Source organism: Gopherus flavomarginatus, chromosome 1, assembly GCF_025201925.1.
Source record: "Gopherus flavomarginatus isolate rGopFla2 chromosome 1, rGopFla2.mat.asm, whole genome shotgun sequence".
NCBI classification, from domain to species: domain Eukaryota; kingdom Metazoa; phylum Chordata; order Testudines; family Testudinidae; genus Gopherus; species Gopherus flavomarginatus.
The window spans coordinates 96,986,507-97,000,156 of record NC_066617.1 but is presented as its reverse complement, the minus strand read 5'-3'; the positions used below and the strand labels follow the sequence as shown (position 1 = coordinate 97,000,156).

The 13,650-nt window shown below is 48.1% G+C and overlaps 1 protein-coding gene across 7 annotated transcripts in view; it reads left to right on the top strand.

Annotated features, from left to right (window-relative positions):
• Positions 1 to 13,650, top strand: part of ZC3H7B (zinc finger CCCH-type containing 7B) — a 61,008-nt gene that overhangs the window by 20,724 nt on the left and 26,634 nt on the right. For 3 of the 7 annotated variants that reach the window (XM_050936422.1, XM_050936420.1, XM_050936423.1), the window contains 10 exons: positions 246 to 305; positions 2,523 to 2,565; positions 4,843 to 5,102; positions 5,565 to 5,910; positions 6,892 to 6,950; positions 7,799 to 7,961; positions 8,045 to 8,206; positions 8,944 to 9,149; positions 10,211 to 10,311; positions 10,815 to 10,996. In XM_050936422.1, coding sequence (XP_050792379.1) covers positions 246 to 305; positions 2,523 to 2,565; positions 4,843 to 5,102; positions 5,565 to 5,910; positions 6,892 to 6,950; positions 7,799 to 7,961; positions 8,045 to 8,206; positions 8,944 to 9,149; positions 10,211 to 10,311; positions 10,815 to 10,996 — 1,582 coding nt within the window. The remainder of the gene's footprint in view (positions 1 to 245; positions 306 to 2,522; positions 2,566 to 4,842; positions 5,103 to 5,564; positions 5,911 to 6,891; positions 6,951 to 7,798; positions 7,962 to 8,044; positions 8,207 to 8,943; positions 9,150 to 10,210; positions 10,312 to 10,814; positions 10,997 to 13,650) is intronic. The other 4 variants (XM_050936425.1, XM_050936418.1, XM_050936419.1 and 1 more) reach the window with 4 other exon arrangements.

Sequence of the window (13,650 nt, the reverse complement as noted above, 5' to 3'; positions counted from 1 at the left end):
GGCTCTTTCGTAATCCTGAAAGCAACAGGCTTCAGGTACAATCACACGAATTTTGGGATGATTGTTGCACACTAAGGAAAAGCAGGCGGTCCTGATTTCTCTTCCTATGGTTTGTGGTTGTAGGGAATGCCTGATAGGGAAGTGTACCGTTGGATAGCAGTGGCTGACAAGATACAATCAGCCGCTACCTAATTTGCAGGAGTTCAAGGAATCCTTGTGTCATGAAATCTCTCTCTTCCTTGCAGCAGGAATTGGAAACTTTCTCTCTTCTCAGTAATGGCAAATCAGCCAGCTTAGCAAATCAGGTACAGTTCCTGTCTGACATTGTCAATGTCCATATATTATTTTACATAAGAGTTTCTATATTTTATTTCATGCAAGTTTTATTACCATCTTTTAGGAGCAAAAGATCAGTGTTTATCTATTTTCCCCTTTTCAAGGAACAGTGTCAAGAAAATCTTTTATTTTTTTAAATATTTCCCATTGCTGCGGTGCTGATAACATTATTAAAGCGGAAAAATTCTTAATCTAATTTTGCTTTTCACTGTCAAAACTTACATTTCACTTATCTAGACAGGATGACTTCACTTCGTTTCCCTCTCTGGTGCTGGTACAATTACAAAATGCTAATGATGCAAGAACCAGGAAGTGGAAACAGATGAAGAAACTTACAAAATGAAACTAGACTGGAGGATTTCACTGTCCAAGCTGAGTGAAGCGTGCAAATTTAAATATTTCTTAATTTATTATTTACTCTTCTGTATCTCCATAGCACCTGGGAGCTCCGGTCATGGACCAGGACACCATTATGCTAGGCACTATACAAAGACAGAATGAAAAATAATCGTATCACTGATTTCATTACAGGTTTTTAGGAGATTTCATTAAAATGCTTCATATTTTAAAAAAAAATTATTTGACAATCATTTTAGGCTCTTAAATTTGGGGCCTAGCACTATTTGACACTGTCCCTTTTTAAATGAACCTAAAAACCTCTTAAAAGATACTAGAACAGTACAATTTGAAGTTTACATTGATGGGTGTCTTCTCTTAATATCTGTCTAGCAATGAGAATCAGCCTTAGATCATTTCCTGTAGCTGCCCATAATCTTCTTCCATTATTTTTTTTTCCCTTTTATGGAAAATTAGAACACTGCAAAAACTGAAGGTGTAACTAATGGAGTTGCAAATGTGTAATCTCAGATATTTGTCGTGCTGGGGTCTGTCATTTTTAACTGAAAGCAGGAAGAAAAATGTGTTTGCACTGTTGGAATATAGGCTCACATTAGACCAGGGTGAACTGTGGTTTTAACTTGACTTTGGATCTTAGCATAAGGAGTAGGTCCAAAGCCTGTGATTTTTAAAAAGAGTCAGATCATGAGAAGGAAGAGTTGTTTGTGTTAAACTTGTGATGACCCTTAAAAATACTAGTGTTATCTTATTTAAGTTTTGTGCAAAGGTCATAGAAATTTTAAAAATATTATTATTTGGGTACCAGGTGCCATAAATAATTGGTTGGTTGAGTTGATGATAAAGAAATGCCTAGTTTAGTAATGAGAGTGAAATATGGTAAAAAGAGATGAGATAAAACCTCGAGGAAAGAGGCTCAGTCATTAATCTTGTCTTGACCAGGGCAGAGGATAGAGCTCGGCTCTAAGCAGCTTCATCTGGCCTTAGCCAAGGTCCGGTAACCAGCAATGACGTCACTTGTTTGTTAGAGTGCATATAAGGCAAGGTTTTCTAGGGGTTCTTTGTCAGAGTGATGCCATGATGAGAAGGTGTCTCCCAAACCAGAGCCTGTTTGGCCAAATACTTACAATTGTATTGTTGCTGGAGTATAGAATATAGATATATTTGCTTATCTTTGTTTTTTGGATATAACCAATGCCAAGTGGCCTTTGGACTGACACAGGAATGTTTTTGTGTGGAAACGGAGTCATGGTAGCCCTAATAACATTATTAGGAAAATTTATTTCCAGCAGCACCATTCAGACTTCTGCAAAGTTGCTCATTTATTCTTTGCCTAGGGCTCACAGTCAGCAGTCGTTTTGGTGTGGTGGGAACCTTTTCCTGTTTTTAGTCTTGCTGTAAAAATTAGTGGTTATTTAAATGGAAAGATATGTAAGCTAAGAGAGGCTAGTTATGTAAGATAAGGCTAATCAGATCTCCTGCTTTGTGGGGCTATCTGATTGGCTCTGGGAATATTCTCCCCCACATGCAATCCCATGTGCAGAATTACTGACTAAGGTCAGGTATTATGGGGGTTTGGTACTTCAGAGGAATACAGTTTTTGGTCACTGCTGAAGGTGAACTACCAGGCTTGGAGGAATAGTGGTCTAACAGTACATCAGTTTAATTGTTCCAGCACTGAAAGGCAGGGGCGGGGTGAGGGGAGAGGAGGGAAGCAGCAGCAGACTGCACTGAAGATATTTGGGAGGGGAGATTTGGGGCTGCGAAGCACTAACACCTTTCAAAAGATGTCTTTGTAGTGATGAGTTCTTCTCCTCCTCCCTGCCTTACAGATGACTTCCAATGGGTTGGGCTCCATAGATGATATTGAAACAGGTAAAGCTTTCTCCTTTCTGTTTCTCATGGCAGCAGTAAGGCACCTGCTCAGGTTGGCTGGACTAATAGTTGCTTTGTCTTCATTTGGGCCTCTTTTGCGTCCTGACTTTGGAGACTGGAAGAGACCAGCCTAGCGGGGATGGGGGCAGGAGGTGATATGGAGCAGGAGTATATGGAGGTGCCGTTCTTTATATTGATTTCTCTTCACTTCAGAATCCTGAGTAAACTGTTAAGACACTGAGAGGGGAAAATCAGGTTAAGAAGGCACTTACTAGGAGAACCTTGTACAGCAGAAATCTAGCCATCCAAGCAGAACAAGGGACATGTCATATTTTTGGATAAATGGGGACTAATCAGTGCAAATAACAAACACATGGGGACGTAACCTATTTTTGGCTCTAAAGCTGGATTTGAACACATGCGATTCTGCTGTACATGCCCAACCAAAACATCTTTAAAGTTAAGACTGTAGACACGGAGCCGTGCTTTGAATACACACCTCCCTCCAGGGACACTAAAATTGGAGCCTTATATGTTTAGAACCCCAGGAAACGCAGAATGAAGGTTGCACTCTTCCTGCCAGGAACTAAACTACTTTAACTCTGCCCTCCCACCCCCACCTGTAGAAATGCCACCCGACACCCACCCTTCTTAACAGCATATTGAAAACCATGCTCCACAGCACATTGCTTTTTATTTGTTCCTTGCATAAATGTCTGCAATACTAAGTGTGAAGATTTGTCACTGCACTAACTATTGCTGGGCCGGTTAAAGGGCCCCATTTTCTGATCTGGGTGTGTGACATTTGTATGTGGAAACACATTAGCTCTGTGCTTAATGACTCTTGAATAATAGACTATTACGTGGAATCATAAGACCTAGACTGTGAGGCCGTGAGCCTCTCTTATGAGCCTTCGGGATGTCGCAGAATTGGGCTGTTAATGCGGAGTGAGGAGTGATTGCTTTCGTTTTGCTATTTGTCTGCTAAGGAATTGGTATATGTACTTTGTACGACCACGAAGCAGCCCAGTCACTAATCAGTGGAGATGAAGGCGTTCTAGTTTTGGGGTTGCTGATAATGTTTTGGGGAGGTTCTACGGCCTGCATTATACAGAAGGTCAGACTAGGTCACAAGAGTGGGTCCCTTCAGGCCTTGGAATCTGAACGTGGAACTCTTTGGCATGGATGGAGAAGGTGGTAGCATTTTTTCTGATTTTTTTTCTTTTCAGGGCATCGCTACAGGGGCAGAATGAAGGTAGTTTGGGTGCCTGGTTTGAGACTTGTGTGTAACTCTGCATCTCCTGGGGGTCTAACGTTTGGACTGTTTCGTTTTTAAACTCTAACAGTTTTGCAGGATAGAGCGTGCTCAGGTGACAAACATGTGCTTGCCACCTTAACTTCACCTCAACAGAGTATTTGGGGCTGGCAGGGAGGGGGAATTGCCTCGTTTTCAAATAGTCAGAACACTGCGCCAGAGGGTGAAGGAAGCTGTAGGGAGAGTGTCTCTCCTTCCCCCGCATCGCCCCTAAAACTACGAGGGAAGCCTCAGTAACACAGTAAAGATCTTTTAAGGCAGGAAGCCTGTCTCCTGGAGACATCGAGGGGAGGGGTACTCAAGAGTTAGGCACCATTCTGGCAAGGGCATCTGTTGAGTCTTAAAATGTATGTTTGGGGACCCAATATTCTGTATGATCTTTGGGAGGCTTATCTGGGCTTCCTTACCCTGCTCCCCTCTGCGGTCAGGGTTTGTGTGTCCCCCTCCCTTCCTCAGCAGGGAAGCTCAGAACTTAGAGAGCTTGAGGGGAAGTGGGTTTTAGGAGGGGGGGGCACAGAGGCGGCAAGGAGCTGAGGTGCTGGGAGGACAACTGAGCTCTGCAGGAGGAGGCACTTCAGAAGCATTTAAAAACCACCGGATAATGGGGTATAGCGTAACTGGACTCATGGGGCCACGACTGGACACCACTGAATTCAATAGCAATTTTGCCGTTGACTTCAGTGAGACCAAAATTTGGCCTGCAGACACTTCCCAGGCATCATCATGGGGAGGTGAGCATTGTCTGGCTATTCACAAGGCATTCTGCAAAGACCTTTGGGAGGTCTGAAACAAAAAACAAAGGCCAAGAATCCCAGAAACTGGAGCTGCCAGTCTCTAAAGGTTTCACCTGCTAAGTGCTCAAGGTTCAACTTAGTTGTACATCTTGTGTTCTTTGGCCAAGCTGCACTTGGCTCACCCCCGGGTGCCATGTGACTGGCTTTGTGTCTTCCCCCCCACCGCAGACTTCTCCATGGACCTGCAGTGCATCCCTGCTCCCCTCGCCACCTCCATCCCTGTGAGCGAGGGTGCAGTCCTTTCAGCCTCTGACATGGATGCAAAGGGCCTGCCCACCTCTCTGCCTGCCGCCACACTGCTCCATTCTCCAGATTGCATATCTCTGCCCGTGCCTGAGAGTGTGGAGGACTTCACAGATGGGGAGGTTATTGGGGAAGAACTGGACTCTCTTCTGGATTCCCTGGCTGACGGGTCGCAGTACCCTCTAGTAAGAGCTCCAGTTGTGTTCTGAATCCATCCTTTAGAGCATGTTCTCTCTTTCTCTTTCTCTCCTTGCCATCGTGTGTTCATCTGGCAGTGTGTACTTGGTCCCTTTCTTTCGTCTCATCACTGGCTTGTGTCTCTCCAAGTAGCCCATCTTGGCTCATTGGACAGCCTAGTGTGAGTGGAATACATAAATCCAGATGGAGGGGCTAGTCCCCATAGGAATGAAGATAGCACCTTTCCCCCTTCCACCTCCTGCTTTTCAGTGTTTGGGAGTGGAAATGGGCTTAGAGGCTAGAGGCTGGCTTAATGCTCTGAAGTTAAGTGCTGTGCACTCGAGTGGGAGACCATGTTATACTCACTGCTGTAATGCGCTCTGTCCATCCACCCATCTCTCTGACACATGCTTCCTCCAGTCCTTTCTCTAACATGCTTTCTCTGCCCCCTTTTCCTCCCAACTTCAAAGTCTCTGGTCCAGGGAACCATTCCCACCAACTTGCCTACTGAGATGCCCCAGCTGATCCCTGTGTTTCCGGGCGGAACCCCTCTGCTGCCCCCTGTGGTGACAGCCAACATCCCGATCAACCAACATCCACTGCCACCTGCCTCCTTCGGCCTGGTGATGGATCCCACCAAGCAGCTCTCCTCTTCCGTCCTGGATGCCTTTGAGCCCACTGGGGGCAGTGGTGGCTCCCCCTTGGATTCTCTGGATTCACTGGACCTGCTCCCGTACACAGAGCCACGGCTCGATGCCCTGGATGCCTTTGGGACTAGCAGGGGCTCACTGGATGCTCTGGATTCCTTTGCTGTAGGTATGTGCAGGGCACAGAGGAGTGGGGGTTGCAGGCGTTTGTGGCTGTGACAGTGCCCTTAGAACACTGTGTTTAGCTCTGAGCATCTCCACAGCAGGCAGATGTCAATGCCAGAGAAGAGAGAGAGACCAGTAATTAAACTTCCAGAGAATTGATTGAGATGGAGGAAAGATTGAAAGAACTAAATATCAGCATGGCTTGTCTGAGCGATATTCGGGGAGTGGTTGGGTGTGACCGCTGATTACAAGCATCTGCAGGGTGTAGACACCAAGGAGGCAGAGCTGTTGTTCAGGGTTATCCCAGGTGGTAAAACTCGAGTAATGAGGAGACATTCAGGTCGATATCAAAGGAACATTGCCTGACACTGAGAGCTCCTAGAGTGTGAGTGGTCTCCTAAGGGAAGTCTTGGGAGCCCTTTCACGTCAAGTCATTGAAAACATATTTTGGCAAAGTCTTGGCAAATCTACTGTATGGCAGGATTTTGCATTGGGCAGGGTGGAGTGGACTAGATGGTTTAGTCAGTGTTTGCCTCCTTTGATCTCTGTGAGCAATAAGTGTCGTAGCCCAAAGAGCACTCCATGTTCTGTGGAGCCAGGCTCTGGAGGGAGATCAGATAAGGAACATTTCAGCCCCTTGGGGCATAGGTAGGCTGCACGGGGATGTTACAGCAGACTGAATGCTGGAGCATCACAAGTGGAGAAGAGGTTTCCCAGGCTCCCAACTGCGCTGATTCCTTTGGTCCCTTGCTGTTTGTGAAAAGCACCCTTCAGGCAGCTGGCAGTGTGGTTCTGCGGCCTTTGGGGATTTCAGAAAAGGGGAGGCTCTTGCAGAGGTTTTCAAGTCTCTGCCCTGGGTACTGGATGTTCCTGGAAGGTGAAAAGAATTAAAAAACTGTTGAACAAACTCAAATCTGTGTCTCGGGCATCAGAGCAGCTTCCGAAAGTGAGATGTGTGTGTTTGGGATTTTCTTCCTCTGCCCAGAAGAAGCTGGTCCTCAGGAACTGCGACACACTGCTGGCAGCCAGAAACCATCTCCTGCGGTGAGTGAGCTGCCGCCCCCGCTGAATGTACCTAGGTGCCCGTGTGCCATGGGAGCGGGGAGGGCGCAGGGCTGTTCTTGCACTCTGGGCCCTTTCTTAATCAGTTCAAAATCTGGTGGCTTCAGTTACCCTGGCCTGTGTGCGTAACCTCCTTCCCGCTTGCCCCGTGTGGTGGCAGGGCTGTGTGGAGACCTTTCTCCATATGTGGTAGCACAGCATTTTCCCCTTCCTTCTTTGTCCCCTCCCCCACTGTATCACTGGGGTCTGAATGGAGTTAAATGCTCCACTCCAGTCTCTGTCATGCATGGGATTGTATATTTGGTCTCATTGGGTCTGAGATTGGGCTGAGGCTTTTCCTCTCAGGAGCTCTGTGGGTGGGATGATCTGTCTCTCTGTCTAAACTACCTTATTGAGTGGGGCTGGGGCATTGTTGAACCTTCATCCTTCCTGTTTTCTGTCTGACATGTTGCATGGCAGGGTTAGTTCTTTTGTTCAAGTGCTGTGGAACGCACAGCTCGTTGTGCTGGAAGGTGGGGGAGAGAAGCCCTTCCTCCAGGGATGAAGAGTAAGCTCTTGTCCCCTGCGTTGCTGGCCCTTCTGTGGGGAAGGAGAAGTCCTTCTCTGCTGCAGATAAATTGCCCATTGAGTATATTGGAAAACACAACTCTGGTGTTCCTGTTGCTGTTTCTGAGCCACCTGCTGCTGGTGGTGGCCATCTTGCTGAGGCATGAGCTCTGTTGTGTGTTTGCAGGGGCATGAGGGCCCCAGTGTTAGCCAATGGACAGAAACTGGCCCCCAGACTATGAGGTTTAGAATAGGAATGTGTGTGGGTTTTTTTTGTCTTTCAGATCTGCCTCAGTGGGGTGAGTCACCCCACCATCCCCAAGGGGGCAGAGCTCCTGCAGTCTCAGCCAGAGGCAGTGATACCCAACACTGCCCTGCTTGTGAAGAACCCCCTGGCGTCCACTCATGTCTTCAAACAAGCGTGCCACCTCTGCTACCCCAAAACAGGTGATGTGCTCATGACACCCGCAGCAGTTCATGTGCTTGGGGATTGTTTTCCCTCTTGCTGATCGGGGTCCTCCTTCCCATAGGCCCCAAGGCTGGTGACTACACTTACCGGGAAGGCCTGGAGCACAAGTGCAAGCGGGACATATTGCTGGGGAGACTGCGAAACTCTGAAGAAAAGACCTGGAAGAGGATCCGGCCCCGCCCCACCAAAACCAACTTTGTGGGATCCTATTACCTGTGCAAAGGTGAGTTGGGGACAGGGCTGTGAGGCATATGCCGGCAGAGGTAGCAGGGGAGCTTTCAGCAGGGATCACATGCTCCCTCTGGAGCCTTCTCGCTCCTTCATGAAACGATCACTGGGTTTCAGGTGTTGGGGGGCGGGGTGAAAACCAGAGGCGAGACGGATGAACCCGTAACACGTGGTAGAAAACGGGAGCTTTGACAGCAGAGCAGCAGCTGGTGCTATCGCTCTGGGTACAGGACGGCTTGGAAAGAGCGATGCGCCTTGCTGTTGGAGATTTCGCAGCATGATGGAAATGGCAAGACTGCAGCCTGCTTCTCTCAAAGCAGCCAGTTTTAGGTGCCTCGCTGAGGCGGAGAGCCTGTCTCCCACTGGCACTGAACTACTAACGCTGCTCCCACCAGCATGTGCTGGGACTTTGGTTCTGGCCAGAGCCCTCCCTGCTGAGTAACCAGCCCTGCTGCAGAGCACTGGGGCTTTCCCAAGAAGTTCCCCTTCCTAGGCCAGACCAGGCCCGACCCTGCTCAGTGTATGAGATGTAACCAGACTAGTCTCTATAGTCTATAAAGTGTAACTATAAAGTGTCTAACGAGGCCAAAAGCTCAGGCTTCGTGTCTTTCTTAACTCTTCAGTTTTAGCTCCTTGTGAGTTGTGGGGATCAGGGCAAAGTGACAAGGGCGAGCTCAGTTTCTGACCTGGCCCCCCTGCATGCGGGGTGCTCTGTTCTTTATTGCTTTGTAGATATGATTAACAAGCAGGACTGTAAGTACGGGGATAACTGCACCTTCGCGTACCACCAGGAGGAGATTGATGTATGGACGGAGGAAAGGAAGGGAACACTCAATCGCGACCTCCTCTTTGACCCACTGGGAGGGATCAAGCGGGGCAACCTGACCATTGCCAAGCTCCTGCAGGAACACCAGGGCATCTTCACCTTCCTCTGCGAGGTACAGGGAGGAAGAGGAGGGGGGGAACACCATTTCCTTGGGGAATGAGCTGTAGGCACAAACTTCATGCCTTCCCTGTTGTTGCAGATACAAGTGTCCGCGTTAGTCGTGCAAACCCAAAATGTAACTCTGCTATAAGCATGTGAAAGAGGCAGGCTCCCTTCTGCTACATCCCACTCTAGATCAGCTCTCAGTGTGCAGCCAGACCATTGATCCGTCCTGGCCAGTATCTAACCTCTGGAAGCAACCGGTGTCCCTGCTGCTTCAGAGGAAGGTGACGAAACGGACAATCAGTGATGTACCTGAGCAACTGTGCCCCCTGCAGGTGGTCATCTCACGCCTAGAGCGTGCAATTTGACTACCCTGGGCTTTCATAGCTAGCAAGGTAGTTAATAATCATAACTTTGACCCGACTGTTTGAAAAATCATAACCACGTGATGAACAAAATACCCTGCTGAAGGAAATTAGTGTCACTTGTTCATAGATTCTGAGGCCAGAAGGGACCATTGTGATCATCTAGTTTGACCTCCTGCACAACACAGGCTGTTTGAAGCCAGTAGAGGTACCTTGATTTACATCAACTGAGGATCTGGCCCTCTCTGTCTTGGCTTCCTGCAGCAGCACGTTCCCCAGGGTGACTCTGTGTGTGTGTGTGTGTGTGTGTGTGTGTGTGTGTGTGTGTGTGTGTAAAGGAACATAACTTTTGTTTTTGACTTACTCGTCTTTAATTTCCCCTGTTGTTTCCCCTTGTTTTTGCATTTTTGGATGCAAGGAAGGGAATTATAAGTTGACCTGGTTGAAATTTTTCCAACTGTGATGAAAAAACTATTGGAATGTCCCAAAAAAAAAAGCCAAAAATTTTGTTTGTTTACTGGTTTCCAAGCTCTGCTGCTTAAGTTTCCATCAGGCTTATTCTAATTTTTGGACCTCTTGAGTAAGTTCCCTTGGGCTCTTCTCCCTTCCAAGTGAAATGATCCCAGTCTGGGTGAGATCTCTGGCAGCATCTCTCCTTTTTCCTGCTCTCTGAGATTTCGTAGTGTGCTGTTTCTTCCCTTCTCAGATCTGTTTTGACAGCAAACCCCGGATAATCAGCAAAGGTACCAAGGACTCTCCAGCTGTCTGCTCCAACCTTGCTGCCAAACACAGCTTCTACGACAACAAGTGAGTGAACTGGCCCATGCGGTGCCTGCCGGAGTAACCCACTAGTGCCCTGCCAGCTAGCTCCTGTTACTTGCCCATTTCTTCCTCTCAGCCCCAGCACATGAAAGCACAAGGTGTGATATGTTGTGCTGCATGGCTGACACCTGGTGCCAAGGGATTTGGAGCCAGCTCAGAGCCCACTGATGTCAGTGGAAAGACCGCAGTTGACTCCAATGAGGTTGGATCTGGCCTATGTTGCACAGGGGTTCAGAGGTCAGATATTTTAAACAAGGTGGTACAAAGTGTCTGCCTGAAGTGCTCCAGGGTTGGGTACAAGTCATGACCCAGGGCTTGGATCCACCTATGCAAATGTCTGCTCATTGCAGATTGTTAGTGACTCCAAGGATCGGCTTTAACACCCACCCGTGCCTCAGCTGGCTCAGTGAACGGGGGGAGGAGGAGGGGTGAAGAGTCGATACTTTGATCCCTTGTGTTTCTCTGGCTCGGCCATTTCCCCACTGCAGGTGTTTGGTTCATATTGTGCGTTCCACCTCCCTGAAATACTCTAAGATCCGCCAGTTCCAGGAGCACTTCCAGTTTGACGTGTGCCGGCATGAGGTGCGCTACGGCTGCTTGCGCGAGGACAGCTGCCACTTCGCTCACAGCTTCATCGAGCTCAAGGTCTGGCTGCTGCAGCAATACTCGGGTAAGCGCGCCACTGGGTGTGGCTGTGGGGGTGGGAGGGAAGAGAAGCAGAGAGCGTGTGCTCGTGCCTTCTCCAGCCCAGCTACTGTGCCACTGGGGACAGAGAGAGGACCTGGCAGGGGGCTCTGTCAGAGTTCAGGATATGTTATGTTCTCTCTCAATACATGCACTCCAACTCCTCCCTTCCCTCTCCCGGCTTCTGGGAGATAGAGGTGGGACTGTGAAATGCTCTGACTGAGAGGTTGGCCCTTCCGGTTGCCAGGTTTGTCTGTCTAGGGGCAATCCTAGGAATTCTAGCCCAGCGAGCCTTTACCTCAGGACCATGTGTGTTGGAGGAAATGGTCTTTAGAAGCAGAGTCCTAGAACAGCTAAGTGATCGGGACATGGGAGTGACAAGCTGGCTCAGCTGCAGTGAAAGGAAATTGGACCTCTCTGATGTTTCGCTTCTTTGTACACATTCACAAAATAGTGGTAACCAGTGGGATTTCTTTGAACATTCAAAAAACCTTTTGATAAAGCCACTCCCAAGAAGCTGTTATGGAAACTAAGTAGATGGCAATAGGCCATCTGCCCCCTCTTGGAGCACGCTCTTCAATTCAGGTCACTTGCATAATGGCACAGAGATCTCTTCAGTCTGATTTTTTTTTTTTTTTCTCTCCCCTCCAAGTGCTTTGTCTGATTCTCTGACTCACTGCATGCTGAGCAGAGATTTTCACTGACCTGTCCCAGGATGAAGCCCGACTCTTTTTTCCTGAGTTGGAACAGTTGATGGAGAACCCAGCAGTGTTCTTGGAGGAGTTTGTCTGAAATGAGAAGACCTGTTTAGGCAGGCCACGACCATTTAGGCAGGCTCCTAAACCTGTGGCAGTTCCACTTGGTGCCCATCTGGAGGGGAAAGCAGAGAAATATCTGCGTGCCTTTCACGGTGCTTGTGTGGCCTGTCATACTGATGGGCTCTGTAGTATTTAAGCGCCTCTAGAGTATGTAAAAAGAGAAATAACTAATATAATCTCCATCCTCCTCCTCAGCCTGGGTGCGAGTGAGTGTGTGTCCGTGTGTGAGGAGAGGACGTGGGTTTTGCATTTAGTTGTGCAGGGGACTTGCTCCATGCTCATTCCTTTCTCTTTGCAGGAGTGAGTGCTGTTATCTAAGGGCAGTCCCTGGGAAAGTTTTTTGTCTCCAGCTCACTCAAGAGCCTGCCCTCCATAGCTGATGGTCCCAGTGAAATGTAGCTGCCATGGCAGTTCATGGTTACGGAGGGATAGAGGCTGTCTTGGGGACCTACAGCCAATCCCATGGAGAACTTGGACCAGCAGGGCTGGGAACTTGACTTGGACTCTGTTCACTGGTGAGCCAGTGCAAGGGTGGTTGTACTGGAGGTGATGTGTTCACAGTGACCTGTGTTGCTAAGCAGGTGGACTGCTGCGTTTTGTAGCTGCTTGAGCTTTCTCAGGCTTTGTCATAGGGCTGATGAATTGCACTAGTGAAGCCTGGAGGACACACGTGCCTGGGCCACCGCAGCCAGATGGGTGCAATCTTCTAGCGAGGAACAGATGGTAGTGGGCATTCTTTTGTCACCATCCAACAACACTTGGGGTTTTTTGGACTTCTTGGGCAGTTGCCCTCCATACTGGAGGATGGTACAGAGGAGGGTGAAATAGCTGACAATGTCAAAATGTAAATAGTTGGCTTTAGGTTTCAGCATTCCTATCCCAATGAGCTGCTTCGGCAGTTCACACCTCTCAGAGACACTGTTTTAGGCTGTCTGGAGACTCAAGAGGACCGCACTGTTTGCCCTTGGAAGGTCTTATTACACAACCACAAGGTCAAGAAATGTAATTTTAAAACTAAAAAGATATTTTGAGCAGGATTCTCTGGTAAGAGGTTGGTTGTACCCTATGTTCTGGAATTGCGGAATGCATGAGGGCCAGGAGAAGTGGACCCAGACTGACATTATGCAGACTTCTCTGAGGGCTAACACCACATTGTATCAACAAGGAGATAACCAGCAAAACACTGGTTTGAGTGCCAAACACAGGGCAGCTGCTGCTCCAGAGGCATTCCTGGGTGTGCTTGAATAATAAAAATGCTTACCTAGTGCTTTGGGTTTCCTCAATGCACTGTACAGAGTTTAACAAAATGAATGCCCCAACATGCCTGGAAAGCTGCCAGATGGTAGTATTTCATAGATGGGGAAACTGAGGCACAGAATATTTTCTTGTCCAGGGCCACACAGCAGGTCATAAGAAGTACAGAGTTTCCTGGCTTCCAACTCTCTGGACTACACGGGTTCTCAGAGCCGAGAGAGCATTCACGTGGTACTCTGCAATAGCAAAGCTAACATAACAGCTTTTAGTGACCTTTAATATATACTGCCTTGCTGCCTTTCCTTATCAGTGGGGCTTTATTAAAGCAGCCCTCTGGTGTTTTTGGTTTCAGTGAGCTGGAAATTGGTCAGACATCTTAAACATGCTTCATATGCCATCTCTAAACTGCATGGCAATGAGATAATTAGGCTTGGCAGTAACCCAGGTAGTTTAAAGATATCTCACCACATAGTGCTCCATTGACTACATGCTTGTATGTCTGCTAGAAAATTAACAAGTTCTCACTGCTTGGTGTGCTGAGAATCTTAATGCTAGTTGGTTGTCTCCA